Source organism: Rhamphochromis sp. 'chilingali', assembly GCF_963969265.1.
Source record: "Rhamphochromis sp. 'chilingali' genome assembly, chromosome: 15".
Taxonomy (NCBI): domain Eukaryota; kingdom Metazoa; phylum Chordata; class Actinopteri; order Cichliformes; family Cichlidae; genus Rhamphochromis; species Rhamphochromis sp. 'chilingali'.
The window spans coordinates 16,917,914-16,938,011 of NC_137942.1; the positions used below are offsets into that span (position 1 = coordinate 16,917,914).

Below are 20,098 nucleotides of genomic sequence, written 5' to 3' on the forward strand. Positions count from 1 at the left end.
CTTTCTGTACAGAGCATCAGTGTTGTGGCTCCAGTCCAGTTTATTATTCAGGTGAACAACCAGGTACCTACACGAGCCCACTATCTCAATGTCCACTCCCTGGATGTTCAAAGGTGTCAGTGTGGTGGGTCTGCGTCTCTGGAAGTCTACCACCAACTCCTTGGTTTTCCCAGCATTGATCAGCAGGTGGTTCTGCTGACACCAGTCCTCAAAGTCCAGAGTCCACTGTCTGTACTCTGAGTCATCCTCACCTGTGATGAAGCCAACTATGGCAGAGTCGTCAGAGAACTTCTGTAGGTGGCAGCGTGGGGAGTTGATGGAGAAGTCTGCAGTGTAGAAGGTGAAGAGGAACGGTGCCAGCAAAGTTCCCTGTGGGGCCCCCGTACTGCAGACCAGCATATCAGAGACACAGCCCTGTGTCCTTACATACTGTGGGCGTTCTGTGAGGTAGTCCAGTCTCCACTGGGACATGTGTTGGTCCACTCCTGATAGCTCCAGCTTGTTCCTCAGAAGTCGTGGCTGGATGGTGTTGAAAGCACTGGAGAAATCAAAGAACATGATCCTCACAGTGCTTCCAGGCTTCTCCAGGTGAGCCAGAGCTCGGTGCAGGAGGTAGACCTGCACCGGGACTTATGTAGTCAAATTTAGAAATACAAGCCTGGCCTTAGTTCATCTGTGAGATTTCAATGAAATACCTTTATCAGTTGATCTATTTAAATAAGACCAGCACAGGTAATAATAACAATGTAAAAGCTTTATTTACAAAATAGGTTAAACAGGTTACATTGCAACCTGGCAAAAAACAAAACAAAAACACTAATCAGATGCCTACAGTACCATGAAAAGTATTTTCCTTCATTCCTATATTTCTCTCACTCTTTTTTTTCTTTTTTGATATTTGTCACGCTTACATGTTCCGGCTCATCAAACAAATTTTAACATTAATTTCTATATAAACAATAACCTGACCCAGGTTATCGTTTATATGACAATAGGTTATATAAACGATATAACAATAACCATAACCCAAGTACGCTTAGGCTTCATTTCATGAAATAATGGCAAGACATTCAGGATTTTCCGGCAGAGAGCAGACTTCTTGGTTACATCAATTATAGCAAGTCGTCCAGGTCCTGAAGCAGCAAAAGGGTCACAGACCATCATACTAACACCACCGTATTTGACGGTCAGTATGATCTTTTTATGAAATGCTGTGGTAGGCTCACGCCAGATGTATCAGGACACAAACCTTCCAAAAAACTTTTTTCATTGACCTTAGCTGAAGCAAGTGGGGCCTGCAGTTCTTTAGATGTTGTTCTCGGTCCTTTTTATAACCTCTTGAATGAGTCGTCAATCATCTCTTGGAATTCACCACTGTTTTGAGTTTTCTCTGTTTGTCTAAAATGCTTCTCACCGTGGTTCACTGGAGTCCCAAAGCCTCAGACATGGCTTTGTAACCCTTTCCAGACTGATGGATGTTAGTGACTTTGTTTCTGTTCTTGCAGTTTTGTTTGTTTTTTTAGATTAGAGCCTTTATTTGTGTGAATGCTGAAATTGACCTCAGCTTCACAAAAATGTGGTTAATCACAGTGAATTCATAAATTAACAAGAGAAGAATGACTTTTTCATACAGGTCAGGTAGGTTTGGCTTTTTTTTTTTACCTCAGAAAATGAAATCATCATTTAAAAACTGCATTTTGTATTCACTCAGGTTATCTTTTTCTAATATTAAAAACGTGTTTTTTATTGGAAACAAAATATGCAAAAACTATTAAAATCAGGAAGAGGGCAAATACTTTTTCACAGTACTGCATATACTCAAAAACACACACCTTCAAAGAATTAAACACATACTGAATTTATACACAGCAGTAGCTCAACCAGCACCAGCAACTAACTCCCTTCCTCAGCAGCTGCTGCTGCTACTTGGAGTCCCACTGGAGCTGCCACTACTCTCCCCAAGGTCCTCCTCTTCCACCTCATGCAGATCATCCATCACCTCCAGACTCTCACAGATAAGCCCTATCTGCCTTTTCATGTGGGCCATGGTGCTCTGCATCCTCCTCATCTTCCGCTGTAGGGCGGTGGCAATGGCCCTGTGATTCCTCTGCCTAGCTTCGTACTCCTGCCTCAACTGCTTGTAGCAGTTGTGTTGAGCCTGGGTTCGGTGGGAGAGTATCGTCCCACAACCCATGTGGCAAGGCTGGCGCCAGTGCTCACAGTGGTGCGCATGGGTCTCGAGGTCCCTGCGGAGGAGCTGTACCCTGCAGCCCTGGTAGGGGCAGGGGATTAGCTCATACAAACAGCTCATGCTGTGGCAGTACTGCTCTGAGAGGGGAAAGGTCTCTGCACAGCCGCGGATCTCATTCTTGCACTGTGAGACACACAGAAAAAATCATATAGTTAATAAAATGACTTGTGTTATAAATGTGTTATAAATCGGTCTGCAGGACTTGAGATAGAAGCTAATCCAAGCCATAGACGACTGAAAACAAAACAATTCTGATGCACAACCTAATCATTTCAGTCATTTATCAAGCAAAAATGTCAGCTTGGAATTATATTTTTTGCTTTCCTCCATCTCAAATAAGTCATCTTGGGCTCAGAGAATTTGTCTTGATGATGTCCTTATTATTAATAACTTAATAAAAACAGTCACAAATAAATATGTCCCATGAAGTGGTTCACACATGAAAATGCCAGGCAGCATCAGGCAAATACAAATGTATCCACTCTGTTCGGGCTCATAGAAAATCATGTAAAAATGTGTTCAAATTCCCTTTCCTACCTTGATCTTGAGGCGTCCAATAGATTTGCTTAGCTTGAACATGACAAAGATCAAGCTTGGGTTCACCGGCTTCCTGCAGCAGGGGCAGGTCTCCTGTCTGCAGAGGACAACTAGGAATGAGTCTCTGACCAAATAAAAAAGCCAGGTAAAACTTTTGTCCAAGGATACTGATAAGATACATTCAGTACCTTTTTAGCCACTGCAAGATGCATTTCTTGCAGAAAATGTGGTGGCACGCAGCTCTTACTGGACATCTGAGGACCCCTTGGCATATGGTGCAGATCAGATCATAGTCTGGAGTGTCCACAAACAGCTCCACATCATAACCCCCGCTCTGTGTTGACACCTCTGGGTCTGCCTAGATGTGGCCACAGTGTGTAGAAAAAACAGTATCTTATATTTCAGATATACCTGAGACTGAAAACCATGCCTCTGTGACTGTCTATAACCTCTCCACAGTGTTCTCAAAATAAAAAAAAAAGAGAGACAACAAAACAGAGCTGTTCTGGAAAGCCATATGACTGATCACATGATCACAAGTCTGCTCCCTTTCCAAAAATCTTTTTTTCTAACACACAAAACATTAAACAATGACAAAAAAAGATCTGAAATTGTCCTCAATGGTATTTTTACTTTGTTAAAGTACAACATATAATAAAAATGCCACAATACTCATGTATTAGTATACAATTCAAATACCAAGCAAATAATAGAGTTGATTCTGGCTATATACACAATCTGTTTTTGACCTACTGAGCATCAGTCCATAAATCTGAGATTCTAAATCTAGATTAAAATACAAAAAATCATACAAATAAATAAATATAAAACACACTCCAAAACAAAAAGCTGCCCTCTACTCACCATGGCAAGCTCCTGTTTTATTTTTCTCAGCGTGTTTCCATAACCCGGGGGGCTGGTTTTACTGCATATCGATCCTCTCATATGTCACATAAGTAACACACACCCGCGTTATCAATACAACACGCGTGAACATTCCTGACTAAACAACGAAGGAGGGACCGCGTGTGTGCGCGCGCGCTCGACAGATGAAAACAGTGGGCTAAACTGTAGAATCGAAGCCATAATGGGAGAGCGTCGTTTCCCTGCTGTTCTAGCACCAAACTCATGGTTCACACGGCTGCTATTGTTGTGATACTCAGGAACTACATTATAAATAAATAAATAAATAAATAAATAAATAAATAAATAAACTATAAGCATATAGATCTGATTATTTTCCCTTGCTTTATATAAAGTTTACTGTCAAAATTAAAAGTTTAAAAACCACCAGTTTGGTGTTTGTGCGTTCATTTGTTGACAACAGAAGTCTGACCAATCACCGCGCCGTGCGCTCAGATGACGTGCAACGTGTGCGACCCTGCCGTCAACATGCGGGATGGATGGCGGTGTTGACTGTAGCCAACGTGTGACATGAGAAATAAGTAGTATACGCCGCCTGTACTCTCTACATCACTTCTTTTTTGGGCCATTTCTCACGGGCAAGATGGCAAATACCAACCTTCAGTTCAAAACCAAGTGAGTTTTACTTTCTGCACGTGTGAGCTGGAGATCATGTAGCAAGCTAACACGAGCTAGGCTAAGGTGTTATATGAAGTTGTTGAATCCACTGTTGCCGTTTTCTTGTTCCTTTACAGTTATGCTGTTTCCAGCAAGATCGAGCCATTTTACAAAGGGGGGAAAGTGCAGGTGGGTGCTCGGCTTTGATGTGTGTGTGTGTGTGTGTGTGTGTGTGTGTGTGTGTGTGTCTCTGTGTGTGAAGCTTCTATTAATGTCTTTTGTGACACTTTAGACACTTTTGTAACAATGCGCTGGTATAAAGTTGAGCGAATTGCACAAGGTATACAGGAAGTGCAGCAAAATCAAGAAAGTCCTGACTTTGTTTCTTGATAATCATGACAAACAGATGTTTTCAGAGTCTCACACATCTGTTTTAAGTCTGTATGACAATAACCAAGATTACCTTAAATCTGACCTCTCCCCTTTTTTTCCAGATCAGCAAAGATGAGAAATACATCTTTTGCACCTGTGGCTCTCGAGTCAATGTTTTGGAGATCAGCACTGGGAAGATCATTCACTGTGTTGAGCATGTGAGTTCAGCATCTAACATCAGGGGTGGGCAGTTTATTTTTACCAGAGGGCCACATGAGAACCTGTGTCTCTTGTGGAGGGCTGCGCCAAAAAAGTTGAACTGACTTCAGCTTGGCATTTCTTTCATTTTGTATAAACTGCTCCCAGTAAAAGTAGATGTTACAACGGGGCAATAATGATGAGAATTAGGTTAACTAAAAGCACAGACATTTTTTCACTGTTTATTCAACATCCCCAGAGATGGCTGTGAACAAAATGTGCATGTTTGTTCAACATTTAAAAGACTTTAAACTTGCAGCTGTAGTTTAATAACTTCATCTGCATTTGTTGATTTCTTGTTGAGTGATGGAAATCTAGTTCTGTTTTGGACTTGAACAAGTGCATTACAGTCAAGTTCTGTGTCCAAGGTTGAAATGTGAAGAGCAGCAGACAGGTGATCTCAGCAGACAGAACATCATCTGGATTTGTTAAACTTCCATCATTCAGAGTTTTTGTTCACAGTGTGATTCAGCTCTTTTGCTTTGGGGAAGTTAACTATTTTAGTTATATCTACAACATGGTTAATTTGTAGCTGTGACTTATACAACACCTCCTGGTGTCTGATTCAGTGGGAAAATACCAATTTCAGTCACTCTTTTCCTTCACCTGTCATTGTTCCTGTCACATTTAGATAGCCATCGGTTGTAATGCCTGCCAGTTTGTCCCATGGCAGAAACACCCTATGTGTGCAGTTACCTCCATGAAGAAATCACTCCCTGTCTTAGTGCCTTGCTGCTCTGTAATATACAAAGAAGACTAACCAGGTTGTGTCGCAGACATCCCAGCTCTCGATCAGAGCCAAAGAGATAAAGTCCAAATTGTCCGCTTACCTTTTTAACCGAAAAATTAAGATTTTCCTCAGTGTCCTCAATCCCTCTTGTTACAGTTTACCTCTCCAGGTAAACTGTAACAAGAGGGATCTCAAATGCTTCTTTTTATCTCAGCGCATATTAGCACAGCAGTGCACCAAACACTCTTTCATAAACTCCCAGTCAGAGAATGAGATACTGTGTTTTGGGGGTTTTTTTGTTTTGTTTTTTTTGCGATTTTGTGAGAAACCACAAAGCGGATCCTCATTGCTCCATCCCTGCTGGACGTGTAAAACATCTCATAAACCTTCATAAACATCTGCTCTAGTATGTTTACAGTGAATCTGCATTCTCATGCACATCTAACAATTGAAAAATCTCTAGTTTCATCTTGGAAAGAGATCCAAATTGCTTTGGGGTTACATCATGAAGGGCATCTAGCCCAAATGATCTGCCAAATTAAACAGCACTGCCTGCTGTGATGAGCCTTTGTCTCACAGAAACCTTGGCTACTGCATCTTTACTGTCTTTATATCAACAACCTCATTCTAACTATTGCCATTGGTGATTTATCAGTCTTCTTTCTTTTTGTGAATAAAATGTACTTCCATGTTTCCTGTCTGAATATTTTGTTGTTGTTTTTTCTCCGGTAGGATGATCAAGAGGACATCACGTCATTTGCTCTCAGCTGTGATGATGAGGTACAGAAATGCCTGAGTCACTTCTCATTAGATCAGTCACATTTGTGTTTTCAGTATTTTCAGCTGTCACCCTGTACAACAGGACTCAGTTGGTCTTTGCTTCGTGTCTCTCCACAGATGCTGGTAACAACCAGCCGGGCGCTGCTGCTTAAGCAGTGGGATTGGAGGCAGGCTAACTGCACTCGGTCCTGGAGGGCTATTCACACTGTTCCCGTAGCTAGTATGACCTTTGACTCCACCTCTACTCTCCTAGCCACAGGTCAGCTACCACATGATTTATTAAAAAGAAAAGCTTCTCCCTGATATCTGCTGTGTGTGTGTGTGTGTGTGTGTGTGTGTGTGTGTGTGTGTGTGTGTGTGTGTGTGTGTGTGTGTGTGTGTGTGTGTGTGTGTGTGTGTACATATATATATATTGTTTCTATTTATTTACCTGCAGGTGGCTGTGATGGCACAATAAAACTTTGGGATGTGGTGAAGCAGTATTGCACTCATAACCTGAAAGGGTCATCTGGTGTTGTACAGTAAGTCTCAGGCTCTCATCTTAAAATGATGTATATTCGTATATCATACCATTTTTCTGCTGCTTATCTGGGTCTGGGCTGCAGGGGCAGGAAACTAAACAGGTACAAAGGCGCTTCCAAGCCAGCATGTCCTGGGCCTGTCTCAGGGCCTCCTTCTTCCCAGTAGGACATGCCCAGGACATGCTGGAGAGATGACATTTCTCATCTGGATTGGAAATGCCATCCTGATCAGTTGCCCAAACCACCTCAACTGGCTTTTATACTCAGTGCACTCTTTTACACAGCAGATTGGTACAGTGTCTGTGATGGATACTATTGCCGCACCAGTCCATCTGTCAGTCTTCCACTCAGCTCTTCCTTCTCTCATGAACTGGACTCACAATTATTTTAATGTGATAACTTAAAAGAGGCAATGTGGAAGTTTCAAATTGATACCAATGGGTTTATCTACCAGGAGGTTGAGAGGTAGCACTGGTGGCTGCCAGTATTTTTTACAAATGCTCATATGTAGCAGGATTTAACAATAATATGAAGAAACTAGAAACAAAGGAAATATTTTGTGTCTTTGTGCAGTTTGGTCCAGTTCCACCCAAATACCGACCTGCTGCAGCTTTTCTCCTCCTCTTTGGACTGTGGCATCCGGATATGGGACCTGCGCTCCAGCCAGTGTGTGTGTGTCCTGCAGAGCCACTACAGTGCTGTGACATCTCTCAGCTTCAGTCCCGATGGTAACGCCATGGTCAGGTACTGTGATATTTTAAATCAACCTCAGACTCCTTTTTGTTTGTGTAGCGCTGTGTGTTAAAGTCCTGTGCTCTTTCAGTTCTGGCAGAGACAAGATCTGCACAGTTTGGGACCTGAAAACTCGCAAAGCCAAGAGAACTGTTCCAGTCTATGAGGTAAGCTCGTCAATTTAGATTCATTTTAACTTAAATACATTTTGTGCTCTTCATTTGGGGAGAAAACTGGAGCTTTATTTGTGTGTATGTGATCTTACAGGCTGTGGAGGGTGTTGTAATTCTTCCTGGAAGTACAGACTTGGCTGAGATCAGAGTAAAGAGCAAGGACTTGCATTTCATCACAGCTGGAAGCAAAGGTCTGGCTGCTAAATACCGTATTTTCACGACCATAAGGCGCACTGTGCTAAAAGGCGCAGTCTCAGTTATGTGTGCCCTTACTGTATTTAACACACACATAAGGCGCACTGGACCATAGGGCGCATACAAGTACCGTATGCGTATTTAAAAATAAAGCGGGAGCAAACCTGAATTCGGTACCTTACTCACATTTCTATTGCCGGTAATCGTCATCATCAACAACACACAAGCATACAAGTGTGCGTATTTAAAAATAAAGCAGGAGCAAAACAAAGTTTGGTACTCACATTTTTATCATCAATCAAACCCATCGAAGTCCTCATCCTCTGTGTCTGAATTGAACAGCTGCGCTAAATCTCCATCAAACATGCCAGGTTCACTTTCTTCACCGTCAGAGTCACTTTCCGTGCCGTGCGGCTCCTCGGAAATGATGCCGGCTTTTGCGAAAGCTCGAACAACAGTGCCAGCAGACATGTCATCTACAATCCATTGGCAAATTGTGGCGTAACTCGCCCGGCGCTGCCTTCCACTCTTAGTGAAACTGTGGTCTCCACCGGTCATCCATCGCTCCCAGGCCGCTCGCAGCCTTACTTTGAACGGGCGGTTCACACCGATGTCCAGCGGTTGGAGTTCCTTTGTCAGGCCTCCCGGAATGACAGCAAGCTCACAGTTCATTTGCTTCACAAGTTTTTTCACATCGGCTGTGAGATGGGCACGCATAGAGTCACAGATTAAGAGCGATGGTGATGCGTGGAAAAAACCACCTGGTCTCCTTACGTACACCTCCCTCAGCCACTCTTTCATCATTTCCTCATCCATCCAGCCCTTTTCATTTGCCTTAATGATGATTCCTGCTGGAAACTTCTCTTTAGGCAAAGTCTTTCGCTTAAAAATCACCATAGGCGGCAGTTTCTGTCCATTAGCATGGCAGCCAAGCACAACAGTAAAAGAAGACTTTTCATACCCCGTTGTGCGTATCGCTACCGTGCTGGTCCCCTTCTTCTCCACAGTGTGACTCACCGGGATGTCGAAAGTGAGCGGCACCTCGTCCATGTTAGTGATGTGGCTGGGCTGGATGTTTTTGTCGGCGATGTGTTTGCTGCAGTAGGAGCGGAAGATGGCCAGCTTTTCCTTATAATCCGCTGGAAGTTGCTGCGCTACCGTAGTCCTGGTCCGGATGGAAAAATGGCACCGTTTCATAAAACGAAAGCACCAAGACGGACCTCCTTGGAAATGTTCAATGTTCATCTCTTCAGCTAGTGAAACTGCTTTTAGCCGAATGGTGACCGTCGAAACGCTTCTCCCGCTCGCTCTTTGCTCGATGATCCACCGCTCGAGTCTTTCCTCCAACTCGGGCCACCTCGCCTTATGTCCGCGGAAACTCAGCTGCGTTTTCTTGACCTGCCGGAGCTTGTTTTCCAGCTTCCTCCATTTGCGAACCATCGATTCGTTAATCTTAAATTCTCTCGCCGCTGCTCGATTTCCATGTTCCTCCGCGTAGCTGATGGCCTTCAGTTTAAACTGTGCTTCGTAAGCGTGTCTCTTTGCCATTTTCAGGGTTGTTAAAACAACGATGTTCCACATAATGCACATACCTGTTCTTTTATACAGGTATGTGTGATTGTCCCGGTATATACGATCAACGCCCACACTTCACCCTTTAACGTTCTCATGGTGTTCTCTACTACGTCCTCCTTACAACACATAGGGCGCACTGCGCTATAGGGCGCGCCGCACTTTTTGAAGAAAATCTAAGACTTTTAAGTGCGCCTTATGGTCATGAAAATACGGTACCTCAAATATTTATATAAATGTCCTTTATCTCCTCTGTGTCACTCATCTTCTCTCCTTTCTTTCTCCTAGGTGTATTAAGGGTGTGGGAGGCCAGCACGGCACGTTGTGTCTACACGCAGACCCTTCCCTCCACCCTCCCCTCTGCCTCTGAGGAGGATGAGAACGACAACCCCCGCAGTCTGACATACCTGTTTCACCTGCCCGCCTCAGCTAGACTGGCCACAGTCACTGCAGAGCACAACATACTGCTGTATCAGCTGCCTGCTCTCACCACACAGCAGCAAGTGGGTACTGGGGTCACGTCTTAGTGGACTGCTTAGGTCCAATACTTACATGACATCACACTACAGCTTCAAACATCTGTTAGTTGTTTCTTTTTCTTACTTTTACATACACATTAAAAATAAATCATTTTTTATGGAATTGTTTGTTTCCCTGGTACACAGAAAGAGAGAAGTAAAAAAAAATCTTACAAAAATAATAAAATATATCATCACCAGCTATGTAATTGTTATTTTAAACATTGGTATCATCTCAGAAGGTTCACTATGTTTCTATTTTTTGCTGTTCTGTGTATCTGCGTATTAGAATTAACGGTCACTCTCTCCTCGGTTGCTCTATTCACCCTCCCGCTTCAGTTTGTGGGCTACAGTGACGAGGTGCTGGACGTGAAGTTTCTGGGAAAAGGTGACAGTCACATCGTGGTGGCCACCAACAGCTGCCAGCTGAAGGTTTTTGAGCTGCTCACCAACAGCTGCCAGATCCTCTATGGACACACAGGTGAGTCGCCAGCAGAGGGCAGTGTGTGTGTATGCTTACATGTGGAAACACCTACAGTATGTGTGTTCATGTACAGCAAACTACAGTCCAGAGACATGCATGTCAGTTTAAATGGGGTTTCTAAATTGGCTGTAGGTTTGATTGTGAGTGTGCAGCTGTCGGTCTCTGTGTTGAGCCTTTGATTGGCTGATGACCTGCTTAGGATGCAGCCTGTGATAGGCTGCAGCAACCACATGGAATTAGAGAAGCACTAAAGCAGGGATGTCAAACTCATTTTACATGATGGGCCACATATAGCCCACAATGAGTGGGCCTGAGTAGTGAAACGGCTCTTTCTCTCAATGTAAATTAAGTTTAACTAAACATTTAATTCCTGAGATATCTTATTATAGGATAAATAATTGTAATTTCAACTGTAGGACTCAGTTATGTTTAACATCTCTGCCATATGCCAACAAGTCATCATAGTTATTTGTAGGGGATGTAACTGCAACAGACTTACAATGTACGTAATGTAGTATAGCACAAAATCTAATAATAAAAAGAAAGTAAAAGTCTAAGGACAGCTGTTTTTAAAGTAAGGTTGGAAGAACAGAAATGAAGTTCCTGCCAAGTTTTTGCGCAAGAATTCAGAGGTGACACAATGTGGTTGTCTCAGCTTTGGGACTTGCTGAGCAGGTTGGTAGATTTTTATCTCTGCTTATTTTTTTTATCTGCTTATCTTTTTCAGATACGGTCCTCACACTGGATGTGTTCAAAAAAGGATCTCTCTTTGCAAGTTGTGCAAAGGTACGGTTAAAAGAAAGAACGAAGAATTATATATTATATGTGACCAAAAGCTGCTATCCCCCCTTTATTAGGTCAGCAGTAACATTTGTATATTGCATCTGTAGGACAGGTCAGTGCGTGTGTGGCATATGGACAGTGACAGTGGTCAGGTGCGATGTGTGGCCCAGGGCTCCGGCCACACCAACGCTGTGGGCTCCATCTCCTGCTCCAGGTAACACTCTGCCTGCAAGCCGTCTAATAAGCTGGTTTTCTTTACACACGTGACAACACAGATACAAATTGAAGGGGGAAATGACTGTATGTGCATCTGCCCTTGTCTTTGTGCTTGTGCCTAGGATGAAGGCATCATTCGTTGCGACTGGTAGTCAGGACTGTACCGTGAAGGTGTGGGATCTACCTGCAGACTGCTCTGCAGAAGGAGGCATCCATCAGCTAACTGCCCGCGCCACAGAGAAAGCACATGATAAGGTACAAGGCAGAACGTTCTGGTCACAGTCCAAGAAGATCTTGTCCATTTTGTCCAGCACATTAAAGTTGCAGGACAGGTTCACGGTCACCGTGTAGCTGCCATCTTGGGAACAGCTTAGGTCTAAATAAATTAAGGAGAGAGTCATAATCAGTGGTCTCTAGGATATAAAAACCACATGTAAAGAATCACCAGTCAAATCTGATTTATAAAAAAATGCTTGAAGGGTTTGCTGACTGCCCAAAATAAAATTTCATTTGTCTGGTTCCCTGAGAAGTACAATTTAACTTTAGTCACTCAACATTTTGACTTGGTCAATTACTGTGACTTATAACAAGCATTCATAGTTGCAGGAAGCCAAGAAAACATGAGTAAAGACTGGCCATCTCTCTGTATTAGACTAATGGGTAAATATGTCTTATTTACCCACTTACCCACTCATCCCTTGAATTCTTTTTGTTTAAAGGCTTCACTGTGGCATCTTCATATTCTGCAAAACACCTGACTCAGGAAGGTTAGAGGAGCCATATGACTGCGAGTCAGTAACTGTTATTTAAATATAATTTAAAACAAGAAGAATTTAGATTATGATGCTTCTTTTTTAAATAACTCCACAGATGTTGTGTATAATAAGACACACAGATGTGTGAGTCAGCCACCAGTTATGTAAACAGCTTTAAGCTAGTTGGCCTCTTCTGATAAGGAAATGCAGAAAAATCTGATCGTGGATCTGATTTCCAGGACGATGCTGGAAAGTAATCTTTCCTGCTACACCTGCCCTCATCTTACTTGGCAGCATAATAGAGCAATTAAAAGTCAGTTAATAGTGTGCTATGCGTATTTCTTTATACCAGGTTAAACCGAAGTAGGATATTGGTTACTCAAGAGTAAGGTGGAACTGCAGGCAGTGTGGCAACAGGAGTGGAGATCATGAATTTCTTTGGAAACTTTATCACATTAGTTGATCCCAATTCAGTTATTACTTCAGTCTTTAAAAAAAAAATACATGTACTCATTCAAACCTTCATTTATAGGAAGCGCATCAGTTTTGTTAAAACGTCTGGTCCTTTTCTCCTCTACCTTCCACGTCATGTCTCCAGGATGTAAACAGTGTTGCCGTATCACCCAATGACAAGCTGCTGGCTTCAGGTTCCCAGGATCGCACAGCCAAGCTGTGGTCCTTGACGGGGGAGGGAACAGTGAGCCTGCTGGGGGTGTTTCGGGGCCACCGTCGTGGCGTCTGGGCCGTTTGCTTCTCTCCTGTGGACCAAGTGCTGGCCACCACCTCTGCAGACGGCACAGCCAAGCTGTGGAGCCTGCAAGACTTCAGCTGCCTCAAGGTGGGACATTTACTGTCCACGTGTCAGAATCACAGCAGTCTTATGGTGTTGCATAAAAGTAATCATGTTCAGACATTAGTGAGGTCTAATTTGTAGCTATATTGCTTCATTGTTTCTCCCCCTGTTCTTACTACTTTTTTAAAGACATTTGAGGGCCACGATGCATCGGTTCTTAAGGTCATCTTTGTGAGCCGAGGCACTCAGCTGCTCACCAGGTAAACGCACCGAACACGAAACCAAATACACGCCCACGCTGCGGATCGATGTGAATGCCCAATCCAGACTTTAAAAATCATGGCTTTGTTTCTCATCTTATTTCAGATATGAATCTGTCGTAGTTTGCAAAGCTTCCTCATTTATAGTAAGACAATGAAACAAACCCTGTAATTTAAAACCAAAGCTGAAAGGTCAAGAGGCTTGTCTGTGTCTCAGTGAGAAATATCTTTCAGAGGTTTGGTGTTTATAGATGGCAGAGATTGAGAAAATTATGGGAACCATTAATTGTATCTTTGTTTCCATCTTTATTGTTCCCTGTTGTTTGCAAGAGTACAAGAAATCAGAATAGAGTACAGGTACACTGACCTAATGAATAATTCAAGCATAAAACGACACCTAACTCATAATTATATCCAATAGATAATAGAGAACCAATATAATACCACGTTTAAAAAAAAAAAAAAAAAAAAAAGTGCTTTTGCACCAACAAGTTTATTTCCAAAGTGCTATGAGCTAAAAAAGTTGCTGTGATTTGCAGTGAGTCCTTAAAAAAGTGAGGAAATAAGTGGAGGACAGAAGAATCTATCTACAGCAGGTTTGCAGTATCTGAAAGTCAGGTCGATGAGGGGAGGGAAAAATTCAGCAAATATGGGAGACGGGATCTGTGAGATGCACTGGCCTTTCTGTTGATCCAACTACTGTTCACTGAAGTCTCATCAGAAATGGTCAGTGGAAGGGTAGAGTGTCAAGAAGCTGTTTTTAAGGAAGGGAAACGGGGAGAAAATGACAACGTATGCCAAATTACACGAGAACTGGACTGTAAATCAGTAACATCAGGTCTGGTGGGTTCGCTCACATGTTTTGGGTCATATTGATTATTAAAAAAAAAATCTAGCTTGTCTCTTAAATCTTGGTCATACTATGTTTCATAAAGGAGGATCACATTGTTTCATAAAGGAGGATCACATATTATAAATACATTGGTGAATGACTTGTAATCAACAAATCATTAGACAGTGGTTTCACAGTCAGACGTATCCTGATCCGTGGTCTGACTGTGGCAACAGCGGATATGCTCATTTCAAGGCTTCAAAGCATGACTGTGGAAACCCAACAAATGACATAATGGTAGCTATGTCAGTTTTTCACGCTGTGTCTGGTTTCCACACAGTAATTAATAATTGTTTTCCATAGTGGCTCCGATGGTTTAGTGAAGCTGTGGACCATCAAGACCAATGAGTGTGTGAAGACACTGGATGCCCACCAGGACAAAGTGTGGGGTCTCCACGCCAGTCGCAAGGATGACAAGATGGTTACTGGCTCAGCAGACTCTAACATCACCGTGTGGTCGGTAAGTAGCATTCGGCTGCTAGCCTCCAGCTGGATAGGGAATAAGAAGGGAAGGTAACTTTGGCCTTAAACACTTAGCAGTCAGTCTTCTAAACAAATACTGACCACCAAAACGAAGAGTTTCACTTGTTTTTCCATTAGTGTTGCTATTTTCTCTATGACTTAACCTAAAAACTGCGTCACAATTATACAATGGATTTCATGGTGTAATCCACAAAGTTAAATAAAGATTGAAATGGACAATGAGAGGAAGTTTTAACTTGAAGAATTGTTTTGGGGTTTTTTAACAGTTAATAAATACTTTCCATGTTCAGCAGGCACTTAACTTCACTCCTTGGTTGTTTTTTTTAATCACCATTTGCACAAAGTGATCAGTCAGGTAGGGCTGCACGATTTTGCATAAAATGAGAATCACGACGATTTTTTGGCTTAGAATTGAGATCACGATTCTCTCACGATTTTCTTTTCCAATATAAACATTTATTGCACTTATTAACTGCACATCAACTTCGTAACAGTTGAGACTGAACATAAAAACAATAAATGTCTCACGTTTTGTTGTTGCTGCAAAACGTTGTACTGCTTGAAATTCCGTCTCCACCGTTGCTCGACGCTGCGTGTATAGAGCAGGTAGTGCAACAATAGAAAAATAGTTGCGGGACGGCACTGTGTAGCGTTTGTCTAGGGTGTTGATCATTTTCCTAAATCCCTCGTTTTGCACAGTGTTGATGGGAGCCATATCTTTGGTCAGGTGATACGTGATAGCCTCCGTAATTTCTTTGTGCCTGCGGAAGTCCGACGTGTATAGGGAAGCGCTGTATAAGGTTCCCGTTATTGATGTTTGGGTGGTTGACCGGGACGGATTTTCTCCTGTCACTTTCTCGTCATCCCTGACGTGCTCTCCGTTGTTTTTCCCCTGCTAATTTTAGCGTCACACGGCACAGCTTCTGTATCACGTGGTATAAGGCTCCGCCCTTGTCATTTGTTGAGCAGGAAGAGTGAGCGCTTGTTTTCATGCAGATTACGTCCCGGATCAAAATGCGGTACAATCGTCGTCGTCTTTTTTTCTTTTTTTTCTTTTTTATTAAATCGTTGTCATTTGGAAATGAGATCGCACATAAGTATGAATCGAGATCGCGATTTTCTAACGATTAATCGTGCAGCCCTACAGTCAGGTAGCTGTGTTGTTGTGACAGTAGGGAGTTTACCTTCTGAAGTATCCCTTAAGAGGGATTCAGTGCACATCTTATCTAGGTGGTAATGTTTGCTTTTTTAAAATTTATTTTCCCTTTCTGTGTTTTAAAAAAAATGTGTGTTCAGTAGATCTACAGTTTTCTCTGTTGTGCACATCTAGGATGTGACTGAAATAGAGCTGGCAGAGGAGCAGGCGAAACAGGAAGATCAGATACTCAAGTAAGTTGCACACGACAGCAAGAAGAGGGATTTACTATCGTAGAACAGGCACACCTGCACCATCCATCCTCCTCTCCACTCCGTCTGCAGGGGTGGACACACTCTTTGTTTTGCTTTTAGGCGTGTGGAAAGGATCACTCAACATCACTCAGACATGATCTGCTTTTGTTTTTCCATCTGTTTTGACATCCTGCCTGTCAGCAAGTCCCTCAGATGGTTTTTGTGATTTGCTTGGCTGTGGAGGTTCGCAGGTCAAAGCTGTCAGTAAAGTATGAGTGTGGGAGTGCGTGCTTTGCTGTTCTGATAAGCACAAAAAACTTTAGGTTTGCAGTATGTGAAACAATAAAGAATTTATTTCTGTATTAAATGTTAATTTGCACTTTTAAAGAGTGCATTTCAGCTCCATGTTTTTATTCTTGCTAAAGTAGCTTTGCATGATTCCCACAAATTCCGGCCCACAGTTCATCAACTATCTGAAACAATCATTTTTAACTATATTTTCTTTCTTTATTACGTTTTACAGCGTTCCCTATTGATACAGACTGCCCACCCTCATTTCCATTCATATTACTCCAAAGTAATTGACAGAAAAATAAATAAATGACAGGAAAGTTTCTATGTTTCCACCATTAGTGAGTCCACGGTAAATGGATAGTCTGTGCAATGAGCTATAATAACTTTTTCTGTTATGATGGGGAAAAAGAGGCCTACAGGCTGTCAGTAAGTGATCATGATACAAATTCCCTGCAGTATGTACAGGTGTGTGCGTGTGTGTTTGTGTCTCTGCCTACGAACCCACACCTGTATGTTTGTTGTGTCTGAAGGCAGCAAGAGCTGTCCAATCTGCTCCACGGGAAGAAATATCTGAAGGCCTTGGGTCTCGCCATCTCACTGGACCAGCCTCACACCGTGCTCACTGTTATCAAAGGTACCGACTCTGTCACACGGATCTATCACACTTTGGTCTTTAGTGTCTGACTTTGATTAGCTGTGTGCATGTAAAGTCCAAATTAGATGCTCATCTACGCCTGTCCTTTAGCTTTTCACCTGTGGTTACCTGGAATGTTGTTATTTTTCTTCTGTACGGCTGCTTTGTTTTAAACGTTGAGTCACTCGAGCACTGACACATGCAGCTCTGGCAAACAGTGGGTCTGTGAACATATAATAACACACACCTCGTTTCTGCGCTCACTCTCTTTTGTTCAGTGACATGTAGTTAAAACTGCAGTGACATATTGTTAATCTGAAGCTGTAACGTCTCAGTATTTTGGATTTGCTGCACTACTTATTTGTGTTAGTACAAAGCAATTTCATCGAAATGGAAGAAAATGTCCTGTTTTGTAACAGCAATGCTCATTTTTCACACCATGTTTGATTGGCTTCCACAGAAGGAGTTTTTTGGTTTGTTTGGTAGTTTAATCCTTCCACTGTTTATAGTATAATTTGAACACACCAGGATAGTTGGACAAAAATAAAATGGTTCATAGTTGGTGTTTCACAGTTTGCTTTGGAGGTGTCTTCATGTCACTGGCTGCAAGTTTGTTTTTTTGAGAAATCATGACATTCAGATGGCACCAGACAAAACTGTGCCATTGCCAAGAACAGCCGTAAGTGAGACAAACATTGAGCTATCGACACAGCTGAATGGATGGACTCTGGAGAGAGTTTGCTGAGTCCATGTGTCAGACCCTATATGAACAGACTGTCTGCTGACTCTGACTAGTTGTCCCATGTTGCTTCCAGCGATCCGTGAAGGAGAGAATAGCTCCGAGCTGTTGGAAAAGACGCTGCTGAAGCTTCGACAGGATCAAAAAGGTAGCCTGTTAAAAAGAGAATGACTGTGTTTTTACACAATACCAATACCTGTCATTTCAGACAGTGATACAGAAGTTTCCTTATTTCTTTCTTCTGTTTTCTTGGATCCACTCAGAGTCAGTTCTGCGCTATTGTGTGGTGTGGAACACCAACGCCAGGAACTGCCTGAATGCCCAGGCTGTCCTACAGGTGCTCCTCACACACCTGCCCCCCGAAGAGCTGCTGCAGTACCAGGGAGCCCGATCACACCTTGAGGGCCTCATTCCTTACACAGGTTAGGAGGGGGAACGAGTGCTTTGACGAACAGAGACCAAAACTGCATCAGACAAAAAAGAAGAAAAAGCTTTTACTCTGATTATTTACTCAAAGTGGCCACAGATTGATCTAAACTTTAGAAACACTCAGAAACGTACAAATAAGTGTCTCATATACGGAATAGAACACTAGAGTTAAAGGAATGAAAACTGAAAGTGTGACCCTTTCCTTGTAGCGTTCTGTGAAAATTAGGTGTGTGCAATGTTATGTAAAGAGTTCAGACTGCAGGGGTTTGATTGTAGTATGTGGTTAATTAGAGAAACTGGATAGACAATAGAAAAAAGGATGTTTTGGTCTTTATGCCATGTTTATTAAACATGATATACATGAGTACAATCAATTCTCCTACATGGAAAAAATAACTGTTGTAAATTAACAGACTTTTTACTTTCTTTTTTTTTTTTTTATGGTCATTTTCCCCACAGAGAGACACATGCAGAGGATTGGGCGTCTGCTGCAGGCCTCCATGTTCTTGAACTACATGTGGCAGAAAATGAGAGTGGCCGGAGCGCCGTCCAGGTGAGACTCTGCTCTGAACGCTTTGACAAATCACCGCGCTGAATGTTGACTGAATCCCGGTGTTTCCGAAACAACACTGGCACCTTTCTAATATTGACTCTCGTGCTGCTTGTTTGTGGTTTCAAAGCAAATTGTTATATTAAAGGAAAATTTCACCACAAAATCAGATTTAAGTTTGTGTTTGTTTTGTTTTCCAATCTAATTAGAATGAAGAACCGCTGACATGAATGAGGTGTCAACTTTTAACAGCATATTTGACCGTTTGGCTCTCCAAATGTAGTGCAGGAGCAGCCTTAAACCAAAGCTGGAAACATGCTCTGTGTAATTAGCTATGTGAGGTTATTAAATGAAAATATTTTTAGTTTGTCAGCCTAATTTATGCTGTTATATCTTCTCCAGTACGGGCCAAGATGAAGACATGGATACGACACCTCTGGCACAGGCTCAGCCTTTCTTTGTGATTGACAAGGAGAAAAAGAGCGGCAGCGACGAGAGACGAGACGAAGGCAACGACAGCGACGGTGAACAAGACGAAGATCCAGATTCCTGTGTTGAAGATGAAGAGGAGCTCGAGGATGTCAGTGCCACCAACAAAGCCTCCACCGACAACGGGCGAGTGGAAAACGGAGCAAGCCACAAAACTAACGGCAAGCACCACTCTGAGAGCGAGGAGAGCTCTGAAGAGGAAGACCAGGAGGAGGAAACGACAGTTAAAAAGACAAAAGGTCTCCCGGTTTCTTCGGCTCAACAGTGCCAGACTTTTGCCAGCTGACAGGAATCAGTTTGGAAACAATAGGTTTTCTTATCTCAGATTATTGGCAGCTGGAGACAGTTCAGATGTGAAATGATAACATTTGTTAGGACGGCTTCTCTACAGACTTTAAGTCATGTGCCAAAGCATCAGCTCCTCCATGCAGATTTTAATGACCCTGACTTCTTCAGACAAAAAAGAGGAAAAGGGGACGCGCAGGAGGAGGAAACCTGGACCATCTTCACACTCACCACATGCCATTGTGTTGTTCTGCAGTAGTGCAATGTCCTGATCTACCAGCTCAACTAAATGAACACACTTTTATGTAACCCAGACAGCAGTTTCCTCATATAACCGTGGAGTATTTTGTCTTCTCTGAAAATGTTAATAAAATAAACAATGTTTGATTTAAAAGGAGTCACATTTTTATTAAAATAAAATAGCTACAAAGGGAGTAAATTAAATTTGAACCCATGGCATTCA

The 20,098-nt window shown here is 42.5% G+C and overlaps 2 protein-coding genes across 2 annotated transcripts; one reads left to right on the forward strand and one right to left on the reverse strand.

The window, feature by feature from the left end:
• Nucleotides 1–847: 847 nt before the first annotated feature.
• On the reverse strand, nt 848–3,973 carry rnf151 (ring finger protein 151). Its single transcript, XM_080905740.1, has 4 exons — nt 3,653–3,973; nt 2,977–3,146; nt 2,789–2,885; nt 848–2,374 (listed from the first exon to the last, which is right to left on the reverse strand). Exons 1-4 carry the CDS (start codon nt 3,731–3,733, stop codon nt 1,907–1,909), a joined length of 816 nt encoding a protein of 271 aa, XP_080761866.1. The 5' UTR covers nt 3,734–3,973; the 3' UTR covers nt 848–1,906.
• A 191-nt stretch (nt 3,974–4,164) lies between these two features.
• On the forward strand, nt 4,165–20,029 carry tbl3 (transducin beta like 3). The gene is made up of 23 exons (XM_080905737.1): nt 4,165–4,327; nt 4,447–4,498; nt 4,804–4,899; nt 6,402–6,449; nt 6,567–6,708; nt 6,886–6,970; nt 7,544–7,714; nt 7,794–7,869; nt 7,970–8,066; nt 9,931–10,145; nt 10,500–10,641; nt 11,372–11,430; nt 11,535–11,641; nt 11,766–11,898; nt 12,997–13,236; nt 13,381–13,451; nt 14,647–14,803; nt 16,157–16,215; nt 17,040–17,143; nt 17,959–18,030; nt 18,146–18,304; nt 18,771–18,864; nt 19,264–20,029. The coding sequence occupies exons 1-23, from the start codon at nt 4,296–4,298 to the stop codon at nt 19,634–19,636; spliced, it is 2,784 nt and encodes a 927-aa protein (XP_080761863.1). The 5' UTR covers nt 4,165–4,295; the 3' UTR covers nt 19,637–20,029.
• The last annotated feature ends 69 nt before the right edge of the window (nt 20,030–20,098 follow it).